At 42.4% G+C, this 23677-nt stretch overlaps 1 protein-coding gene across 1 annotated transcript in view; it reads left to right on the top strand.

Moving 5' to 3' along the window:
- Window positions 1-23677, top strand: part of ZFAT (zinc finger and AT-hook domain containing) — a 422711-nt gene that overhangs the window by 368714 nt on the left and 30320 nt on the right. Inside the window, 2 exon segments of the mRNA XM_037803015.1 lie at window positions 2078-2216; window positions 14084-14202. Of these exon segments, the coding sequence (XP_037658943.1) occupies window positions 2078-2216; window positions 14084-14202 (258 nt within the window).

Here is a 23677-nt window from a genome sequence, read left to right as displayed (position 1 = left end):
TTAGCTGATTTCACAGAAAGATTGTGGGTCTGCATCTGTGTGTTTATTTTGAGCTGCCTGTAGAACATCCAGTAGAAATACCCAGAAGGTAGTTAGGGATCCCTACCTGTGTGGTTCGGGAGAGAGATCATAAGTGAATATGTGGATCCAGCAGTTATCAGTGTACAGTAATCATTGGATCCAGCACTGAACAAAACAGGCCCAAGGAGAGAACTGTGGAGAACGCCAGCATTTAAACTTCAGGCCTGGGAAGCAGATCCAGTGAATAAACGGAGAAAGAAAGTTGAGAGAGCAAGAAGGAGGGCCCGGAGGGTGTGATGTCGCAGAGGCAAGGGGAAAGGAGGTGTCCGGGTGCCCAGCTTGAGGGTACCGACAGGAGCCTGTGGTCCGAGGACGGGCTGCTGTCCCTTCAGGCCTTGTTTGCCTGGAAGATCGCTGAGGTCTGAGAAGGGAGTGGAAGAGAAAAGGTGAGGGCAGTGGCAGAAATGGCCTCCCAGGAGGGTGGGTGGAGGGCAGGGCGCCCGAGAGAGAGGTGGGTGACGAGGACGCCGAGAGACAGGTTAGAAGGGTTTTCTTTACTTCTTCCCTCCCTCCCTCTGTGCCCCCCACCTCTCTCCCTCCCTCTCCCCACCTCCATTTGTCTCTTTCTTTCTTTGGGGAGACTTCAGCACATTTGTACACCTGAAAGGAAGAAACCGTTACAAGGGAAGGGGCTGATCAAAGATTCAGATGGGAGAGGACGTTTCCCCTACTCGTTGCTGCACCTCACGTTCAGACCTGCTGCTGCCGGGTTAGCTGTTCTGGGGAACAGTGGGGGAGAGACTGGTGACTCCAGCAGTCGAGGAGTTGAGGTGTTTGAAGTCTTACTAGACACAGTGGCACATCTGATCCCAAATGCGCAGCAAGAGTTGCAGCAAAATTGAGGATAAAATCAATAAGAAGGTCTTTAGATACCAGGTTTTACATTGTATCATTTAAGTCTCACAGCAGCTTTACAGGGTAGGTATTATTGTCTCCATTTTACTGATGAGAAAACCAGTGCCCAGAGCTTCTTTGTGACTTGTCTGACTTCCACGGCCGCACAGTGCCAGAGGCGCTGTTGAGTTGCCCGTTGGAACCCCCTGCACTGTCCTGTGCAGCAGAGCACTGCTGCCACGGGGGCTGCTCCGGGCTCATCCCCATTCCGGCCAGGCGGCGAAGCTGCTGGCATCACCAGGCAGGCCCCCGGACACAAGACTGAGATTTCTGTAGCATTCTGCTGTCAGAATCTTACAGTGCATAGTTGAGAAGGAAGCTTTGGTGTTGTCCTGACTGGGAACAGGGACTTGGGTTGTTCAGTGACCCGGATGCAACATCCCCTGTCATCCTGGCGGCACATCTCATTGGGATCTTCTAGGGGCCCGGGCAGGTGCCCCTTTCCCTGCTCACCACTCTCTGTGACCCCTCAGAAGCAGTGTGTAAGACCAGTCTCCAGTGTGTGTCCTTGCTCTTACAATGGCTTATCTTGCCCAGGCAGAGGATGGAGATAGATGTCACCAGGTGGATTTTGCTCCCGGTGGACAGTGATGGATTGACGGGCCCATGTGCGGCTGCTCGCATGTGAACACCGAGGAGAAAGTCATTTAGCTCAAGAAGCAGGCATATCAGGGAACTGTAATGGGAGGTGTTTTTAGAGGCATTCACTGAAGAAAAAGAAAAGCGATAGATCCCTGTATTGTTGTTTGTTGTTTTCTTCTTGAACAAGAACTGCAAATTTTAGGGTGGTGGACAAAAAAAAAAGCAAAAAGAAATGAAAGCGACCACTTCTTAGCAGAGCCTCCACCCACCCTGGGGACCTCCGCCCAGCCCCCTCGAGAGGCGGTTGGGAGGCAGGGCTCTGCATTGCCAATGTCGCTGGTTTTCCCTGCAGCCCATCACAAGGTCATGGGGGGCTCATCCCAGGATTTGGGGTATCTGAGCCATATGGGAAAAGTCATGACTGAAAGCGTTGTGGGGGTGTTGTGTCTTTGTCTCTTGCTTCTGGGGCCTGGTCGTGCCTGGGGCTCATTGTCTCTAACCCCTGCTCCTTGTCCCGCAGCCCTTCCGCTGTGCCCACTGCCATTACTCCTGCAATATCTCGGGCTCCCTGAAGCGGCACTACAACAGGAAGCACCCCAATGAGGAGTATGCCAACGCAGGCACCGGGGAGCTGGCCGCCGAGGTGCTCATCCAGCAAGGTGAGGTGCCCCGGCCCCCTCCGTTCTGGCAAAAAGAGCGGCTGGCATCTTATTCAGGTCTAATCCATGAATGCTCAGTTTTTGTTAATTGTTCATCGTAGTGATTGTTGTCACTATGGCCTTCTTCTTCATTATTTATCAACGTTATTTATTACCCAGATAATACTATAACAATTGGAACGGAAATCTAAAATGAAAGAAGTAAAAACTTACCCAGAATTTTAGCCCCCCCCCCACCAACAGTGTTCACTTATTGATATTTCCTTCGTTCTTTGTCCACATGTGAATTTCGCAAAGATGAAAGTTCATACTTTACTTTCATACTTTACTTTCTTTCCCAGCTGCCTTTATTTACTTAACACTGTAACACAAACACTGTATTTTATTTTGGTACATGGTCTTCCTAATTATAATTTTTAAAGGTTGTTTGTAATACAACATTGAATGGAAGCAACCCACTTTATTAAACCATCAGCCAGTTGTTGAGCATTGTGCAGTTTCTCAATTTTTTTCTTTTTTTTTTAAGTATAGATAATGCAATTATAAACATATTTATAGGGGAGCTCCTTTGGATTATCTAAAAATACTTATTGAGTACTCAGATTACTAATTCTTCCTGAACGGCAAAAACATGTTAGAACATTTCAACTAATGAGAATGGATGAAAACCTCTAATATTATCAGGTTTTTTTTTTTTTTTTTTTCTTCTTTTCTCAATTACTGATCACATCTCCCTAACTGAGAAAACTTAGCTCACATGCTGTTGCCACACAAGAAATGTATAGCTGCACTTAGGCAATTCAACTAGAAAGTGATTGCAGCATACAGTATGTCCTTGCTATTTCTTCCCAAATCCTGTGACTATTTGCAGCAGAAGACGGTTTTAGGAATCTGCCCCCAGTATATGGAGATGTGAGATTTTAAACTCTGCTGCAGCTGGGGATGCTCAGAGTTTTCCGATTCAGCATGAAGCTGTGTTTGCTGTAATAGCCATAAAATGCGTCTTAATGTAAAACAAATGAATCGACTGTATCCTTCAGCACTTTCATCAACAGTGCTGTTGCTCAGAAATAGATGCACAGCAGAAAAAACTCAGAATCATTTTAAAGCCATCTATCTGGGGTACCGGATAGCATGTGCATTTTCTTTACTGGCCGTTTCATGGAGCTGGAGAGCAGGACAGTGCAGTGGGTAGGGCTGGGCTAGACTCTGCCTTCTTCCTTAGCTGAGTTGTCTTTGGTTTGTAACCCAACCTCTCTGCCTTGGGTCCTTTGCCAGTAAAGTTTGGAGCAGCTGGGGAACATGGTGGTTGAGAGGATCCAATGAGAGGATGCTTGTAAAGTGTCTGGCACTCAATATATTTTCATTCCTTTCTTTTTTATTTTTTTTTCCTGAAAATATCTAATACCTCCCTAGCCATTTTATTATTTTTGATGACAGCCCTGTCCAGAAATCACTGAGGAGTGAATGGATTTGCTTAGAGTCACAGTAAGCAACCGAAGTTGCAGGCAAGAGATTCATTTTAGCATCCTTCCCACTCCTGGGTTGGATTGGCAGGAAATAGACATTCACTGTGGCTGTGGGGACAGGCTGCAGGGACCTGATTGATGATACTCTTATTGCCCTGTTGCTTCCAAACTTTCATCATCGCCTTGCAGAAAATGTGCTGAGGCTGAACTGTTTCACGCCCTCAGTTTTCACTTAACTCTCTAAGACTTTCTATAGTCAATTGGCATTCCCTGACAAGCTCTCGGTTTTGCATTTCATTTTTGCAGGGGGTATTTTGAGTCTTCTTTCAGACATACATACTTTTTTCCTTCAAGGGGACACGTTGAAGAAGGAGACACTGCAGTGTTTCTTGGTTCTTAAGAGACATTATGCTGTTGGGCTTTTGTGAGAGAACATTCTCTGAGATCAGAGTTGTGAACAGAGTTGATTGTGAACATAATTTAGAGATGTCAGAAGCACGAAGCTTGTACTTCTCATGTTTGGGGGAGGGAAGGAGAATGGAGGGAGAAATTGAAACTAGATTAAATTACTGTGTGCACAATGCTGAATTGTTTGGTATGACTGGAATTTTTCATTTTCTTTTAATTTCAAATAATTCTCCCTCTCCCTGTTGGATTTTATTTCCTCCCCTATTCACTCCCCAAACATATTTTTGGGGGCTTTATAATTTCTTGTTTTGACACAGGGGAGTATTTGTTAAAATAATGACATCATTATTGTCATTAATAATGACAATATTATTAAAACCGTGAATGAAATATAGTGTTCCCACACATGATGTTACAACCTCGCTAAATCATATGCCGGGTTCCTTGTCTATCAGCTGAGTATAAACAGTGTTGCCCAGTAGTATATGCAGAGCCCTCAATTGCTGAGGTAGATGCCGTGCCCATGGTGCCTTGGAGATTGTGGGACAGATGTCAATGCACAGTAGTGTTGAGGCGATAAGGAAGGTGACCTAAAAGGAACTGAGATCTTCCCAGTTCAGACATTTCTCTTCTTTGTAGGGGATTGAGGGCAGGAGCCATGGTCTTTTCCATGAGCCTGGGTCATCTTCAGCGTGCTCCAGACGCTTGCTGGAAATGCCATGTGGGTAAATGTTTAACGACTGGCTCTCTGCGGACGGTGGAAGGGGAAGCCCCAGCACGTACTGTTTGCCAGTTTCCATCGTGTACATCCTCCCACTGTGGCCAGTTTTAAGCTCCAACGTGGTGTCGCTGAATGCAGAGCCGCAAAGAGATGGGCATGGTCGGCTTAGGAGTTGGCACAAGCTGGCTCCCGCAAGCCCTGGTCCTGTGGTCATCTGACAACCTCACCAGATCTGGGTCAGCCCCTTCGGGACTCACTGACTCCCCCAGAACTCTGGTGTCTTTGCTAATAAGACCTGTACTGAGCACCATGTAAACGTTGCACTCCTGGCTTACATTTTTTGGTCCATCTGATATTTTGAAAGGTAATCTCTCAGTTATTCCTCTCTGCCTATGCCTTGTTCATTAGTAGGGATTTGCAGCACTCCCCCCACAAATGCACATTTTCCAGTTGTTTAAGGAAGGCATCCCTGTGCTGCTTCTGTGTGTCTGCCCCTTCCCTCTTCTGAAAATATGCCTGATTGAGCTACCTCCAGAACTAGGTCAGGAAATCACAGGTTGTAAGAGGCTTAAAGGTGCTTTGGTGCCAAGTTTTACAAATGATCATCTTACTCCTGGGGCTCGTAGCGGGATGCAGATGGGGCTTAGTAGGCTGGTCACTCTCCACTCCCCCCAGTCACTGATGGTTGGGGGCAAGCACAGGGTGGGGGGGTCATGTGAACTTGCACCCCAGGCCCCTCTGAGAACTGTTGCCCTTGGACCACTTACTTACTTCTTGGAATCTGGGTTTGCACATCTGCAAAGAAAGGGGCTAATAACCACCTCAGTGATAGTTGCATAGATTAGTTATTATGTTCTAAGATTCCCAGACAGTGCCTGACATGTAGTAGGTGTTGATAAATGGTTCACATCTATGATTATGTCATTCACTTGTTCCTTCTTTCAGCACGTACCTCTTGAGTTCCTAGAGGGTGCTGGGCACAGGGATATGGGGTTGATTACTTGGTGGCATTTGTTACTGTTTCTGCCTAAGTTGGGGAAAAGGCTGGGGCCCCTTCCAAGGCTCCATGTTCTGACCCTGTGGAGGAAACTGCTCCTTTCAGTTGCACCCATACTGCTCACAGGTGGGGAGTTAGTGCTTCTCCCAAGCAGTTGGCCGTTCTCCAAGGCCTCCAATTTTAAGGGGTCATTGACTGGGATGCAGGTAATTGACATGAGAGGCTATGAGACAGCAAGGACTAAGGAGAAAGAGTAGGTTTTGGTGTCTGCTGAAATTTTTGATACATCATTTTGAACAACTGTGTTAGAATAATTAAACATGTGTTCATATATACCTCAAATGTGTATTCGTACCTTAGTTTTTCACATCAAAGTCAGAGAAAATATTTGCATCACAGAAATGATCATGTAATCCCAAAATCTTTTATTTGGTTTGGGGCCATTTTTATTTTAGAGTTGTTTTTATTAGGGTCCAGATTCATATGTTATTGGATGCTTCCATAGCATTCAGTGCTTGGAATGCTTCCATTGATGAGAAGCTGTGTTGTCGATTGGCTGATTGTTATTTTATATGTTGGTTTATCTTCACAGTGGCCCTTGAGGGTGCCTTCTCCATTCCTGTTTCAAAATGAGCAATGGAGGGAGGGCCCATTACCATCCCAAGGTCACCAGAAGCTGAGCCAAACCCAGTCCTGGATTCCACGTTGTTGCCTTGCTCTCACAAAGCTCATGCCCCCACTTTGTCTTTTGTTCTACAGTTGGCACTTGTTAGGGAGGAGGAGGAGAAGAAAGGGGAGGAGGAGGAGGGGAGGAGCCACGGCCCTGCTCCAGGACACTGAATAGGTCCCCTCGGCCACTGGCCCTGTGACAGTGCATGGAAAGGCCACGTGCATGAGGCGCTGTTTACTTTCCATATTTCTTTGGCCTGGGTCGAAATGCCCAAGCCCGACTCTGGGACCTCTCTCTCCTTCCTGCCTTTCCCTGTGGTTGTCCAGAGAGAACTCAGATCCCAAGCTTTGGGGGTGGGTAGGGGGCAAGGAGGGTGGTGGAGACCTTTCTTGCACTCACTTTTTCAAGTGTTCTTCACTGGGGTTTGAGACATCAGCCTGGCTAATAATAAAATGCACTTTGTTTTTCCTCTGCTATGTTTTCCCTTATGCTGTTTTTTTGGGGGGGGACTTTGTAGGGAGAGGAACTGGGGTTTGAGACAGAATTCAGGCATCTGAGTCCCATGGCCAGATGGGATCTAAAAGCGTGTCATCATGCCAGAACCCCTCTCCCTGGGTGCTTGCACATGACTCCCACTTGATTACTGCCCTTCAGCACGTTTCCTGGTTCGGAGCTGGGCTCTGGCTGAACTGTCAGGCAGGCCCTGAGTTAACGCTCAACAGAGGGAGTGGAAATGTCAACCAGATTTGACTCCATATTCCACCGGTTCATTTTATAAAATAGAATTACTCTGCATCCACCTGCCTTTGATCTTGAAGCTGCTTTTGTTCCAGTTTCCCTTTAGTGCCTATTTTAGTTTCCTGTGGCTGCTGTGACAAATCACTACAAACTTGGTGGCTTGCAGCCACATGCATTTATTACCTTACAACTCTGGAGGTCAGATTTCCAAAATGGCTATCACCAGATGAAAACCAGCGTGTCAGCAAGATCGTGTTCCTTCCTGGAGGCCCGCGGGGAGAAGCTGTGTCCTGGTCTTTTCCAGCCTCTGGAGCTGCCCACCGTCCTTGGTCCTGGCCCCTTCATCTTCAAGGCCAGCCGTGGCCCATCAAGTCTCCCTCCCCTTGCATTTCGGTGGCCTCCAGGCCTGCTTCCTTTCTTACCACGAGGGGCCGTGCGAGGACACTGGGCCCACTGGGGCCCACCATCCAGGGTCAGCTCCCCGTCTCAGGCCCTCAACTTAATCCCACCTGCAGAGTCCCTTTTGCCATGTAAGGTCACCTATTCACACGTCCCCGGGATTAGGACGTGGGCATCTTTGTGGGGCCATTATTTTCCTAAAGATAGGGGCTCTAGCACTGTCACCTTAATACAAAGCCGAGACCCAGGAGGTTAGGGAAGTGGCTTTGGGCCACATGAACCAGTTCCAGCCCTTTCCGGGAGTTAAGTAGTACTGAAATTGAAATAGACTTTTCAGTAATGTCAACCACCCCCACAGAAGAGTGCAAATACTTTAATGCCTAAAATTCCTCCAGAATATATTGCAGTCCAAGAAGAGTAACAGATGCCATGATTGATTTTTAAAATTGCTCCTAAAATTCTATGCTTTGCTTAGTTAATCAGTTCATGTGAGGAAATCATGATTTGAGGGTTTAGTGGTTTTTATGGTGTGTAGTTAATATTGGTGCTGGAAGTAAATTCACTGAGTCACCCAGTGACCTTTACTTTGCATTGCCTGAGAATTTAATGAATTGAAATAGAAATGAATTTCCCTCAGCTTTGATGTCAATTAGCTGGCACAGTTACACGTTCAGTCTAGATTACATACATCCATTTGTTGTTCTTTAATTAAAGTCACCATGGCAAAGGTTGAAGTTTTAATTAGTGTGGGGGCATTATCATATTAATTTTAATTTAAACATAATATAGGGAAGTCTTTCTCCCTAAATTAGTTTCCATTTAAAGAAGACCCTAGAAGGAATCTTTAATTTCACTGGTTAAATTCTAAGCATAATCCTAAGGTGGTTTGCTTTGGCTGTCTGCAGTATATACATATATTATTTTTTTTCCTTTTTCATTTTTATTGGGATTGTTCAGATACCATACAATTATCCGGAGATCCAAAGTGTACAGTCAGTTGCCCCTGGTACCCTCATACAGCTGTGCATCCATCACCACACTTAATTTTTGTTCAATTTTTAGAACCTTTTCATTACTCCAGACAAGAAATAAAGTGAAAGATGAAAAAAGAAAAAAAGAAAAGGAAACTCGAATCCTCCCATATCCCTAACCAACCCCCCTCAATTGTTGACTCATAGTGTTGGTATAGTACATTTGTTACTGTTTATGAAAAAAATGTTGAAATACTACAAACTGTAGTATATAGTTTGCAATAGGTATATATTCTCTATATGCTCCTCTAATATTAACTTCTAATTGTATGGTCATACACTTGTTCTGGTTCATGGAAGAGATTTCTAATATTTGTATAGTTACTCATGGACATTGCCCACCATAGGATCCAGTTTTATACATTCCCATCTTTTGATCTCCAACTTTCCTTCTGGTGACATATATGACTCTGAGCTTCCCCTTTCCGTCTCATTCACGCACTATTCGGCACTGTTAGTTATTCTCACATCTTGCAACTGACACCTCTGTTCATTTCCAAACATTTAAGTTCATCCTAGTTGAACATTCTGCTCATACTAAGCAACCACTCCCCATTGTTAAGCCTCGTCCTATATCTTGGTACCTTATATTTCATGTCTATGAGTTTACATATTATAATTAGTTCCTATCAGTGAGACCCTGTAATATTTGTCCTTATGTATCTGGCTTATTTCACTCAGTATATTTCCCTCAAGGTTTTGTCATCAACCCATTTTTTTTTTAAATATGGTTTTGTTCACATGCCATACATTCCATCCTAAGTAAATAATCGATGGTTCTCTGTATGGTCATATATTTATGTATTCACCACCTTCACCACTATCTATATAGGGGCATGTACATTTCTTCCACAAGGCAGGAGGGAGAGTCAGAGAAGGTAGATAGGCAAAAGAAAAAGGAAAAAAAAAAAATGACAGCTAGGAAGCAGCAAAAGGAAAAATAACCTTAAATCAAAGTAGAGTAAAGAGTCAGACAATACCACCAATGTTAAGTGTCTAACATGCCTCCCCTATCCCCCCCCCCATCTGCATTTACCTTGGTATATCGCCTTTGTTACATTAAAGGGAGCATAATACAATGATTCTGTTAGTTACGGTTTCTAGTTTACGTTGATTGCATCCCTCCCCCAGTGCCTCCCCATTTTTAACACCTTGCAACATTGACATTTGCTTGTTCTCCCTCGTAAAGAACATATTTGTACATTTTATCACAATTGTCTCTAGATTTCACCAAGTTACACAGTCCCAGTCTTTATCTTTCCTCCTTTCTTCTGGTGTCTCACATGCTCCCCACCTTCCTCTCTCAACCATATTCATAGTTGTCTTTGTTCAGTGTACCTACATTTCTGTGCTACCATTTCCCAAAATTGTGTTCCAAACCATGCACTCCTGTCTTCTCCTACCACTCTGTAGTGCTCCCTTTAGTATTTCCTGTAGGGAGGGTGTCTTGTTCACAAAGTCTCTCATTGTCTGTTTGTTGGAAAATATTTTGAGCTCTCCCTCATATTTGAAGGACAGCTTTGCTGGATACAGGATTCTTGGTTGGTGGTTTTCCTCTTTCAGTGTCTTAAATATATCACACCACTTCCTTCTTGCCTCCATGGTTTCTGCTGAGAGATCCACACATAGTCTTATTAAGCTTCCTTTGTATGTAATGGATCGCTTTTCTCTTGCTGCTTTCAGGATTCTTTGTCTCTGACATTTGATAATCTGATTATTAAGTGTCTTGGTGTAGGCCTATTCAGATCTATTCTGTTTGGAGTACTCTGCGCTTCTTGGATCTGTAATTTTATGTCTTTCATAAGAGATGGGAAATTTTCATTAATTATTTCCTCTGTTATTGCTTCTGCCCCTTTTCCCTTCTCTTCTCCTTCTGGGACACTAATGATACGTACATTCTTGTACTTTGTTTCATCTTTAAGTTCCCAGAGACGTTGCTCATATTTTTTCATTCTTTTATCCATCTGCTCCTTTGCATGTAGGCTTTCAGGTGTTTTGTTCTCCAGTCAGTTCCTGAGTGTTTTCTTCTGCCTCTTGAGATCTGCTGTTGTATGTTTCCATCGTGTCTTTCGTCTCTTGTGTTGTGCCTTTCATTTCCGTAGATTCTACTAGTTGTTTTTTTGAACTTTCGATTTCTGCCATATGTATGCCCAGTGTTTTCTTTATAGCCTTTATCTCTTTTGTGAAATCTTCTCTAAACTTTTTGAATTCATTTAGCATTAGTTGTTTAAATTCCTGTTTCTCAGTTGAAGTGTACATTTATTCCTTTGACTGGGCCATAACTTTGTTTTTCTTAGTGTAAGTTGTAATCCTCTGTTGTCTAGGCATGGTTTCCTTGGTTACCCCAATCAGGTTTTCCCAGACCAGAACAGGCTCAGGTCCCAGAGGGAAGAAATATTCAGTATCTGGTTTCCCTGCGGGTGTGTCTTAGAAAATTGCTCCACCCTGTGATTCCTCAGGTCACTGTGCTTTTCTGCCCAGCAGGTAGTGCCTGTTAGCCTGTAATTCTTGACTGGTGTGAGGAGGTATGGCCATGTTCCCCCAGGCTCTGGGGTCTGGTTCTGAATGGAAAGGGCCCCACCCCTTTCCTCTTAGAGAAGATAGACCCCCTACGGGGAGGTCATTAACATTTCAGTGGTCTCTCTCTGTGTTTGTGCTATCTCCGTCCTTCTCTGAGTCACAGCACTGGGAACTGAAAATGGCTGGGGCTTTCTCCACTGAGCTGAAAAAGAAACAGATAGTCCCCTTCAGAGCTAGTCCAAGGCGACCCTCCGGCTCTCCAAGGTCAGTCGTCACCCAAAGCTTCTGTCTGTTTTTTGGGGATTCATACATGTAGTGAGCAGTTCACACTTGCTACTTAAAACTCCAGTTGGAGCTCAGCTGAGCTATATTTGCTTGCTGGGAGAAAGCTTCTCTCTGGCACCAGGAGGCTTTGCAGCTCAGGCTATGGGGGAGGGGGCTCCCGATTTAGATCCACAGGTTTTACTTACAGATTTTATGCTGTGATCTCGGGCATTCCTCCCAATTCAGGTTGGTGTATGATGAGTGGACAGTCTCGTTTGACCCCCCGCAGTTATTCTGGTTTATTTACTAGTTGTTTCTGTTTTTTTTTCAGTTGTTCCAGGGGGGCTACTTAGCTTCCACTCCTCTCTATACCACCATCTTAGATCCTCTTGTCCACAGTATATTAAGTCTTTATGGGAGAGGCGGCATCAGGTTATCCAAAAGAAAAGGCACAGAGGTTCTGCCACACGATGGAGGTTCATTAAAGATGATTATAGGAAAATGCGTCATTTTTAGATGATAGTTAAGTGATAACAAAGGAGGCTAAAAATTGTTTAATTATTCTCTAGGCAAGTAAAATACTTGGTTTTGCCTAAAAAAGAGTGTGGTGTGTTTGACTTTGAGAAAATAAACAATCCGTTTGAGTGGCCTTTTCTGTAGAATGTTCTGGAACTTAAGCATTTGGTGTCTGTTGCCAGCCTTTCTGCTGATGGCAGGGGCCTGCCTGCGTCTGCCCTCTTGTCTCTGCTGGGCTTGCCGTGCTCTCCTGTGCCCTTCAGGGTGAGCAGGCTGAGCATCGAGCCCAAGGACCTGGGGGTGGGGAGGCTGCGCAGGGAGCCCAAGGGCCTGGGGCGTGTACCGCTGCCCACCTGGGTCTGTTTCCATTTCTGCCGGTGACTGTTCAGAATTGCCCACCCCTCAGCTGACAGGCAGTGCTCTGTATAGAGTCCATGGATAGGGAATGGCTTCAGGAGATCGAGCACATTATAACTGCACTGGGAGATTTTTAAATTGGGTGATGCATCTCCATGAGATTTGTCTGGTTCTTGTATAATTTGTCAAGGTGACCTCAGTGTCAGGACAGAATTCCTCTACTGTCTGCTTAGTGCCCCAGTAAGCAGGACCTAAGTACAGCAGCTGGGATGCATTCAGTGTTTAGCTTGGCTCTTTTGCTGGCTACATGTACGCCATCTTAGGAATTTGTCCAGGTCATGTCTGTGTTGGAGGAACAGGATGCTTTGGGGCATCACCGGATACACACATCAGAGCCATGGAAGTGATGGGGTTTTTGTGACTTAAGACAGAGGACTCTATGTAAACTTTGAGGGACTTGGGTAGAGAGGGCTCAGGAGCCAACATTCCTGACACTACGAGAGGGCGGAACAAAACTCAGAAATGCTCTTACTCCACCACAGGCGGCACTGCTGCCCCTGCCCCTGGCCTCCTCCTTCCCTGCGGTTCATGAACATAAACAGCCTCTACTTGCGAGGAGTTTGCAGAGAGCCAGGGTAAGCTAGGGATGGAGGGAGAGGAGCAAGCTCTCTGGGATGAGGTGAATTCTGGGAATTTTGTTGCCTGTGGGTTCTGACCCTGTAGGGTGAAGGGAAAGGGAGAGGAGAAGCTTCTGGGTCATAGTAGAGAAATCGTGGTGCAGAATCGGGTGTGTGGCCGGACTGGATGAGTGGCTCCCGGAGCTTGCAGCCTAGGGCTGAGCTGCCTTGCAGCTTAGGTGGCCTTGCAGTTCCAGACAGCCGTGGCAAGGGGTCTTTGGTGACAGTGCTCGCTGCCTGAGCCCCGGTTGGGGTGGGAGCCTGACCATGCCAGCAGCTGGCAGTCTGCTCGGTGGGGCTGGCCCTGGCCTGGGCAAGTCCCAGTGGATGTGGAGGCCTGAGGACAGGAGCAGAATTGGTCTCCTGAGGCTGGAGTTTGCTTCTGAGGGCACAACCAGTTAAAAGTGACTTTTGTCCAGACCCCAATTTAGTTGCCACTTCTGATGTAATTTGAGAAAGATAGTCTTTTGTGTGACTCCCCAATACTTGTTACCCAGAGCTTTGCATTCTCTTCACTGAAGTATCCAGACCCTTCCAAGAACACATGCGAAATTTAATCGGTTCAGTAAGTTGTGACAATTCAGGATGTGACCAGAGTTTTACTTTGTTCTTTATGGGAAAATTCAGCTGGGAATTTATACCAATGACTTAGCTTCTAACATGAAGGAGACTGAGAATCCGGCTCTTGGTCTTAAGTGTTTTGGGACAAAGGAGATTGAGAAAAGCAGCCATTGTCCTTTGGTTATTTTTTTTTCCTAAATTATTTGTTACTTACAAAGGAAAAAATGGAAGAATGGTTTAAACCACTTAACTACCTGTCCAATGGAATAATCTTATTCATCTTATTTCTCTCCGGCACTTAAAATATCAAGCACATGTTAGGTTCTTTGCAAATGCTTATTCAATAAATGAAAAAAAAAAATACTGTTTTAAGTTTTCTTTCCTGAAAAGCATATATGCTGTTGCTGTTAAACTTGAATTTAATGTAAGTGCTAGAGACAAAATAATACATTTCTCCGATTTGAGGCATTTGGGTGGAAGGAGGAACCGATGCATTTTTCTGTGCTGTGAATGCTTCTTTTTTGCTTCTGTGCTTTCAGGTGGTTTGAAGTGTCCTGTTTGCAGCTTTGTATATGGCACCAAATGGGAGTTCAACAGGCACTTGAAGAACAAACATGGCTTGAAGTTGGTGGAAAATGAAGGAGACTCCAAGTGGGAGGTAACTTTGAGAGTGTGGTGTCATTTGGGTTTGTAAACACGAATGACAAACAGGCCAGCCCGAGGACTGGGCATGGATGGCTGTTCTCAGAGCACTGGATTTTCTGTTCGGGGAACTCGTGAAACCTTTTCGGGTTATGTCTGATGTCTGAAGGCTGATATTGGGTGACAGCTGGGCCATGTGTGTGAATTCTTAGTCTTGAGTTGAAGTTAGACTCTTTTTTGAATGTCCGTATTGACCTCTTTAACATTTTTACTTCTGTTATTCACAAATACGGGGTTTCAGATGTTAATATGAAAGAAGAATGCAAAACAAGGTGTTTATTGCCTTTCTTCACCAAGAGATGGGCAGGGTTCCATTTCCTGATTATAGGCTCTACTGTCTGTCTATTGAAGTCATGTGCTCCTACCTGTTGTCTTTGCTTTTATTCTCAGGTGGAAAACACCTACCGTGGACTAATTGCGGTTTGCCTAAGGCAGGGTTTCTCAAATTCAGCACTGTTGACATTTGGTCTAGATAAGGCTTTGGCATGGGGCCTCCTGTGCATTGTAGAGTGTTAAGCAGCATCCGTCTCAGTTGTGACAACCAAAATTGTCTCCAGACACTGTTATAGGTCCCCTGGGGGGCGAAATGGCCCCCAGCTGAGGACCACTGATCTAAGGAGTTTCCAGAGCATCAGAGCATGTGGTTAAGAGTAAGAACTTTGAAAGAGACTCCAACATCAGATGAAAAAAATCATGACCACATGGGGATTATTCCAAAATGCAGAGTAATGGGGGTTTAGTAGGAGGAACTATGTTAATATAACCCATCATAATAGAACTAGGGAGATAAATGAAATGATCATTTCCATAGATGCAGAGAAAGTATTTGACAAAATTCAACACCCACTAACTAAAAATGGTCAAGAAAGTAGAATTTGATGGCTATATCCTTATGATGATGAAAAAATATGTATGTATCTCAGTCCAAAAAGCCAGCATCTTCTTTAATGGGGGAACACTAGTGGCTTTCCCACCAAAGTCAGGAAAAGACAGGATGCCCAGTAGTTCTCTGTGCCATGTTTAACATCAAGTTGGAACAGGGCTCTATCTAAGACTCTATGAAAGTTTTACTCATTAAGTTTATTTTCCAGAAACTTAAAACCTCCAGATTGTTCCTATGCCAGATAAGCCCTGAAACTTAGAGGTAACAGTCTCCTTCAGAACATCAACCAGTTGCATTCCCCTACCCCATAATGTCAACACTCCTTTTCAACATGAAGTTAGAATGCTCACTGTCCAAATATCCTTAAAGTCTGAGAAAATGATCAAATGGGAGAGAAGAGCTGTAACAGAGAAGTTAGGATTTAACAAATGATTATGACTACTGAATCATTATATAGATAATCTCTTTTTAGTTTCTGGTGTATTAGAATAGCCAGAAGGTAATACCTGAAATTGTAGAACCGTAACCCATACTTTACTTTGAAATTTGCTCTATAACTACCTGTTAAACTGTATTTTGAAATTTATCACTTTTCTGTATATATGTTATATTTCACAATAAAAAATGTGTTTTAAAAAAAACAATAAATGTAACAAAGGCAGTATACCAAAGCTAAATGTGCATGAGAGGGGAATAAAAGTGAGGGATATGGAATTCTCAAAAAAACAAAAAAAAAAACAAAAAAAAAAACATCAAGTTGGAGTCATCAGCCAGTGAGGTTAGACAAGGCAAATCAAATAAAGACATAGGAACTGGAAGAGAAGGAATAAAAACATCTGTATTTGCAGATAACAGGATTATGTTTTTAGAAAATCCAAAAGAACAAATGAAAAACTAGTACAGACAATAAGGAGCAGATTAAAAGAACATACAACAATCAATAGCATACACATGTACTATATATATATTATACTTTGTATTATATATATATATATATGTATATTATCAGTTATAAAGAATGGAAGCAAAGACTCCACTTTTTATACAAACAAACAAACAAATCTGGGCATGAACCTAACAAGAAATATCCAAAATCTAAATAAGGAAAACTATAAAACACTCCTGAAACAGATATAAACTTAGACCGGAGCAAATGGAAGGGAAGCCTCACAATCATACAGTTGTTAACACCCCTGAAGCTGATTTATAAGGTCACTTATCAGCACAATATAATCAAAATAACAATACTACTTGATAATTTTTTGGAGCTAAATAAGTTGATTTATGAAGCTCGTTTGGAAGAACGAGTAGTAATCCCTAGGAGAGCCTTGTGTTGTAAGAGGATAGTCCTACCAGATATTAAAACATTATGAAACCCCTATAACTAAGACAGTGTGGTATTGGTACAAGTATAGACAGAATGTCTAATAGAACAGAATAGAAAATTCAGAATAGACCCAATAATACATGGATATGATAAATACATGATACAGATGACATAGCAAGTTAGTGGAGGAAAAGACGGGCTTTTTAATAAATGATAAAGATAACTAAATAGCCATATGGGAAAAGATAAAGTTGGATCTCTTTTTCATAACTACATGGTGACAAATTTTTAAAGGATCAGAGATTTCAATGTAAAAACAGTGACATCATACAAATACTAGAAGAAAACATGAATGAATTCTTCTGTAAGTGACACTCGCGGCAACTTTCCTAACTGTAACCCCAAATCCAGATTCATTAAGGGGAAAGATTTTTAAAAATTGAATACATTAAAATTTTTAAAAAATTTTATGGAAAAAATCTCAGACACAAAGTAAAAAGATAAAAGAAAATTGCAGTCATATGCTAAAAATATAAGAGGCCTCTAAAAATAGTGTGATGGAAGAAATCAACAACTCAGTAGAAAAATGGGCAAGAGATAAGAAAGGTTTATAGAAAAGGAAATACAAATGACCTTGAATATATGATAACACAATCAACCTCACATGTAATAAAAATTGTTAATTAAAACTACACTGAGATAGAATTTCTCACCTATTATATTGGCAAGAGTCCAAAAATTAGATGTCATCTCTGTTGGTGAGGCTGAAATTTCATATGTTGCTGGTGGGAACGCAAAATAGTACAGTCCCTGTAGAGTGAATTTAGTAATATTTAACAGAATTACACATGCATTTCCTTACCTATTAACTAAAAGATCCCACCTTTGGGAAACTATTCTGAAGTTACCGTGGCAGAACTTAGAAAAGGCATCTGCTCAAGGCTATTTGTTGCAACACTGAATAATAGCACTTGGCTGGAAACGCCCAGTGTCCATCAGCAGGCAATTGGAAGACTACGTTAAGGCACATTTACACACTGGAAAACCTCACAGCTATACAGAGGAAGAAAGGATATTCCCACATGGTTCTATGGAGTAGTCTCTAAGACATACTGCTGAGTTAAAAATGAGATGAAGAAAACTGCAGGTATGTGTACGTGCGTGTGTGGTTTATATTTTTACAAAAGGGATAAATCACATCTTTTAAAAAGATGATGTGTGGCAAACATATATGTGTTACAGATGAATGACTTAACCACTATGAAGGGAGTGGAGAGGAAAGGAGCTAACGTAGGTAACTTTGAAAAACAGCGTTTCAACCGGGTACTGTAAGGTTAGAGACAAAAAGAACTGTACCTAAGTGCTCTGGTCTAGTTAGTGAATGTGGTTGTATGGACTAACGATTCTGAGACTACTTCATGTGTATACTAGGGCTGAACAAACAAGAAATATTTTTGGAGCCAGGTTTCTACCTTTTGGAGAAAGGAGTCACAAATAAGGAAAGGAATATAGATGGAATGAACCCTGTGGTGCTAAAGTGGAGTCATTTTTAATAATGTATGGCGATGGATAGATACAGAAATACTTCTGGATATATGTATGTACATATGTGGGTTAGTGCACATACATGTGTCTCCTAGTTCTTTGTGCTGAGGGCCTGGAGGTAGAAATGCCCCAGTAGGAATGAACACACACCTAGGGCCCGGCTCTGGACTTCCTTCCAAATACTGATCTCCACTGAAAAGACCAGGGTCCCTTGGAAGAGTGGCTGACTCCAGGGCTGAGGCAAGGAAGACACAAGATGAGCTGGAGCACTTTGTGGTACTAGAAAGTATGGAAATGTGCAAACAAGCAAAAAAACAAAGAAAAAATGAGAGCATGGCAAAAGGCCACAGGTGCCAATCCGAAGGAGCTCCTGACGGCCAAAGCTAGAACAATTTGAGCAACAAAATTAGTAGTGATAGTGTTGGAGTATAACCCAAAGAATAAAATAAATATCCATGAGTCCATATTGATATAAATAAATGATTGAATAAAGAAATAAATGGGGGAGAAGGAACAAACTTCCCTACAGAATAATTCCAATTAATAAAGAATCAGGGAAATAGAAAATAACCATTAGAACACCACAGTAATAATTGCAACAGGTGTGATCCATCAGAGTGCTAATATTAGTAGGCAAAAGTTGAAGCAGAAATAGGATATTTGCATAGCCTTAAAATCTCTCCCTCAGAGATTTATGAATTGCAAAGGGAAAAGTAGTGGCTATACAGCAGAGCAACCTGGCAAACCCCACATTAACCAAGGGGTCAAGGTTAATGTTACTAGTAAGAAGACGCATCAACATGATGGACCCCTGTTAGAATGTGATGAGGGCACTTCACCTCCATGATATTCTTAACAAAAGTCGTCAACCTTCGTCTCATCTTGAGAAAATGCCAAACACAACCCAGTGAAATTCATTCTCAAGATAACTTGACTAATAGTCCTCAAAAGTGTCAAGGTCATGAAAGGAAAGGAAAGATGGAGGAACCGTGACATTGGAGGAAACTGTTGGAGGAGATGTTTCAATTGAATACAATGTGGGATCCTGAATCGGATCTTGGCTCTCTAAAAGGACACTGGTGAAAACACTGGTGGAAGCTGGATGAAGTTTAGTTTAGTTAATAGTGTTAGACCAATGTTAGTTTCTCAGTTTTGACAATGAGTTTATTTTTTTTTTAATTTTTTAATTTTTAATTGAGATTGTTCACATACCATACAATTATCCAGAGATCCAAAATGTACAATCGATTACCCCCAGTACCCTCAAACAGCTGTGCATCCATCACAATTAATTTTCATTCAGTTTTTAAACCTTTTCATTGCTCCAGACAAGAAATAAAGACAAAGAAGACAAAAAAAAAAAAAAGTAAAAAAAAGGAAGCTCACATCCTCCCATATCCCTAACCAACCCCCCTCCATTGTTGACTCGTAGTATTGGTATAGTGCATTTGTTACTGTTTATGGAAGAACGTTGAAATACTACTAACTGTAGTATATAGTTTGCAATAGGTATATGTTTTTTCCCTATATGCCCCTCTATTACTAACTTCTAGTTGTATTGTCATACATTTGTTCTGGTTCATGGAAGAGATTTCTGATATTTGTACAGTTAATCACAGACATTGCCCACCATAGGATTCAGTTTTATTCATTCCCATCTTTTGACCTCCAGCTTTCCTTCTGGTGACATACATGACTCTGAGCTCCACATTCATGCACCATTGAGCACTGTTAGTTATTCTCACAATGTGCTACCTTCACCTCTGTTCATTTCCAAATGTTTAAGTTCATCCTAGTTGAAAATTCTGCTCATTCTAAGCAACTGCTCCCCATTCTTTAGCCTCGTTCTATATCTTGGTAACTTATATTTTATGTCTATGAGTTTATGTATTATAATTCGTTCCTATCAGTGAGACCCTGCAATATTTGTCCTTATGTATCTGGCTTATTTCACTCAGTATATTGCCCTCAAGTTTTCGTCACCAACCCATTTTTTTTTAATATGGTTTTGTTCACACACCATACATTCCATCCTAAGTAAACAATCGATGGTTCCCTGTATAGTCAGATATTTATGTGTTCACCACCCTCACCACTATCTATATAAGGGTATCTACATTTCTTCCACAAAGCAGGAGAAAGAATCAAAGAAGGTAGAGAGGCAAAAGAATAAGAAAAAAGAAAGAAGGGGAAAAAAAACCAAACATGACAGCTAGGAAGCAGCAAAAGAAAAGATAACCTTAAATCAAAGTAGAATAATGAGTCAGACAACACCATCAATGCCAAGTGTTTCACACCCCACCCCTATACCCCCTCTTATCTGCCTTTACCTTGGTATATCACCTTTGTTACATTAAAGGAAGAATAATACAAGGATTCTGTTAATTATAGTCTCTAGTTTACGTTGATTGTATCTTTCCCTCAATGCCTCCCTATTTTTAACAACTTGCAAGGTTGACATTCGTTTTTTCTCCCTCGTGAAAGAACATATTTGTACATTTTATCTCAATTGTTGAACACTCTAGGTTCAGTGAGTTATACAATCCCAGTCTTTATCCTTCCTCTTTCCTTCTGGTGTCTCACATGCTCCTAACTTTCCTCTTTCAACCATATTCATAGTTATCTTTGTTCAGTGTACTTACATTGCTGTGCTACCATCTCCCAAAATTGTGTTCCAAACCTCTCACTCCTCTCTTCTATCATTCTGTAGTGCTCCCTTTAGTATTTCCTGTAGGGTGGGTGTCTTGTTCACAAAGTCTCTCATTGTCTGTCAGAGAATATTTTGAACTTTCCTCATAGTTGAAGGACAGTTTTGCTGGATATAGGATTCTTGGTTGGCTGTTTTTCTCTTTCACTATCTTAAATATATCACCCCACTTCCTTCTTGCCTCCATGGTTTCTGCTGAGAGATCCACACATAGTATTTTTAAGCTTCCTTTGTATGTGGTGGATCGCTTTTCTCTTGCTGCTTTCAGGATCCTCTCTTTGTCTTTGACGTTTGAGAATCTGGTTATTAAGTGTCTTGGCGTAGGCCTATTCGGAGATCTGTTCGGTTTGGAGTACACTGCGCTTCTTGGATCTGTAATTTTATGTCTTTCATGAGAGATGGGAAATTTTCATTGATTATTTCCTCTATTATTGCTTCTGCCCTTTTCCCTTCTCTTCTCCTTCTGGGACACCAATGGTACATACATTCTTTTATTTCATTTTGTCCTTAAGTTTCCAGAGATGTTGCTCATATTTTTCCATTCTTTTCTCCATCTCCTCCTTTGCATGTAGGCTTTCAGGTGTTCTGTTCTGCAGCTCCTGAGCTTTTTCTTCTGCCTCTTGAGCTCTGCTGTTGTATGTTTCCATTGTGTCTTTCATCTCGTGTTGTGCCTTTCATTTCCATAGATTCTGCCAGTTGTTTTTTTGACCTTTCGATTTCTGCCTTATGTTATGCCCAGTGTTTTCTTTATAGACTTTATCTCTTTTGCCATATCTTCTCTGAACTTTTTGAATTGATTTAGCATTAGTTGTTTAAATTCCTGTACCTCAGTTGAAGTGTAAGTTTGTTCCTTTGACTGGGCCATAACTTCATTTTTCTTAGTATAGGTTATAGTTTTCTGTTGTCTAGGCATCTGATCTCCTAGGCCACCCCAATCAGGTTTTCCCAGACGAGAACAAGCTCAGGTCCCAGAAGGAGGAAATATTCAGTATCCGGTTTTCCTGATGTTGTGTCTTAGAGGATTGCTGTGCTTTTCTGCCCAGCAGGTGGCACCTGTCAGCCTGTCACCAGCTGGTGTAAGAGGGTGTGGCCCGCAGCTCTCCTCCCCCAGGTTCTGGGGTCTGGTTCTGAATGTAAGGCAGGTAGTAGAGCTAGGCCTCTCCTCTTTCCTCTTGGGAAGCCATGCCCCCTAGAGAGAGGTTATTTGCATTTAAATAAATTCTTTGTTTCTCTGACTCTGCTATCTCCACCCTTGTCTGGGTCCGAGTGCTGCAATTTTAAAATGGCTTAGGCTTTCTTTACTGCAAAGCACTGCAAGCTGAAAACGGCTGAGGCTTTCTCCACTGAGCCACCCAGGTTGACAGAGAAAGGGACAGAAAGCTCCCAGATTCACCCGTCAGCCAGAGATAGTACCCAATCCTCTGGGCTCCGCATCCTGAGACAGATGTGTGTGTCCCCTGACTCTCCCCAGGTCAGTCATCACCAAAAGCCTCTGTCTGCTTGCTGGGGATTTTCTGTCTGTATTGAGCAGTTAACATTAAAGACCCAGTTGGATCTGGGCTGAGGTATATTCACTTATTCAGCGAGTGCTGCTCTCTACCACCGCGAGGCTTCTGTGAGGGAGGGGCTCTTGGCTCTCGGTGCGGGTCCACAGTTTTTACTTACAGATTTTATGCTGCAATCTTGGACATTCCTCCCAATTCAGGTTGGTGTTTGATGAGTGGACAATCACGTTTGTCTCCCCGCAGTTATTCCAGGTTATTTACTAATTTTTCTGTCATTTATGAATTGTTCCAGGGAGACTAACTGGCTTCCACTCCTCTCTATGCTGCCATCTTAGCTCCTCTCGACAATGAGTTTTTGAAGATACTGGGAAAGACGTATCTGAGGTGTTTCACTGCAGTTGGTAAATACTGACAATACCTTCAGAATAACATCATCTCTACCATTCATCACCTTTGTAAGATGTAGGGAATCAACTATATTCAAGCAATTATGCTACATACTTCAAGGTTACCAAATATTTGATGAGGGGAGGTTTCTTTTTATAGAAGTATTCCAGGTAACAAATGAAGATTTAGAATATTGCCATTTTGTATCTTCTAATGATGTGCTGAATCTAGTGGTGGTCAGCCCTTACCCGCTAACATCACACAAGAGAGAGACTGAGAAAGAAGCAGATGTTATGTGTCTGCTGATAGAAGTACAGAATATAGTCCATGAAGTGTTCTTGCCAAAAAGTCTGTATCTGACTACCAATTTACAGGAAATACAGTGGACAGTGGGACATGTTAAATGATTTCATGTTGATACAACTCGCCAAATTCAGACTTTAAAATTATAAGACAAAACAGCCTACTTTCTTCAATAAATAAACTATAAGGAGGAAAAAAAATCAGAGATGGAGGGAGAACCTATAGTTTAAAAAAGTTTTGTGAGCCACATCTATCAGTGCTAATGAGTGGCCCTTATTTAAATCTGATTTGAACACACAAGCTTTTTTAAAAATAAGACAATCAAGGGCATTTGAACACTACTTATTAGACATTTAATGTTATTAGGGAATTAAGTTTTTGAGTGTGACAGTGGTGTTGTAATTATGTTTTGAGAGAGTTTTTATCTTTTAGAGATATATCCTGAAATATTTACAGCAGAAATGATATGACCTCCAGATTTGCTTCACAGTAATCCAAGGGCAGGGGGCAGTGGGTGACACAAGACTGGCCCTAAATTGATGGGTGCTGGAATTGGGTGATGGGTGTGGGGTGTTGCATTACACTCATCTCTCTGCTTTCATGCATGTTTGAAATTTTCCATTGAAAAAAAAGAAGAGTGCATTGCTTTGGAGTCTGGCAGATTTCACCTTGAACCCTGACTCTGCCACCATAAAACGCTTTCCCCTTGAGCCGTGTGCCTCTGCGGCCTCATCCATACCATGGGGCCAATAGCACTAAAGGAGAAACAGTGTA

The sequence above is a fragment of the Choloepus didactylus genome, chromosome 14 (assembly GCF_015220235.1).
Source record: "Choloepus didactylus isolate mChoDid1 chromosome 14, mChoDid1.pri, whole genome shotgun sequence".
NCBI classification, from domain to species: domain Eukaryota; kingdom Metazoa; phylum Chordata; class Mammalia; order Pilosa; family Megalonychidae; genus Choloepus; species Choloepus didactylus.
Note: the sequence above shows the minus strand (reverse complement) of the source record. Positions and strands in the feature narration are given on the sequence as shown.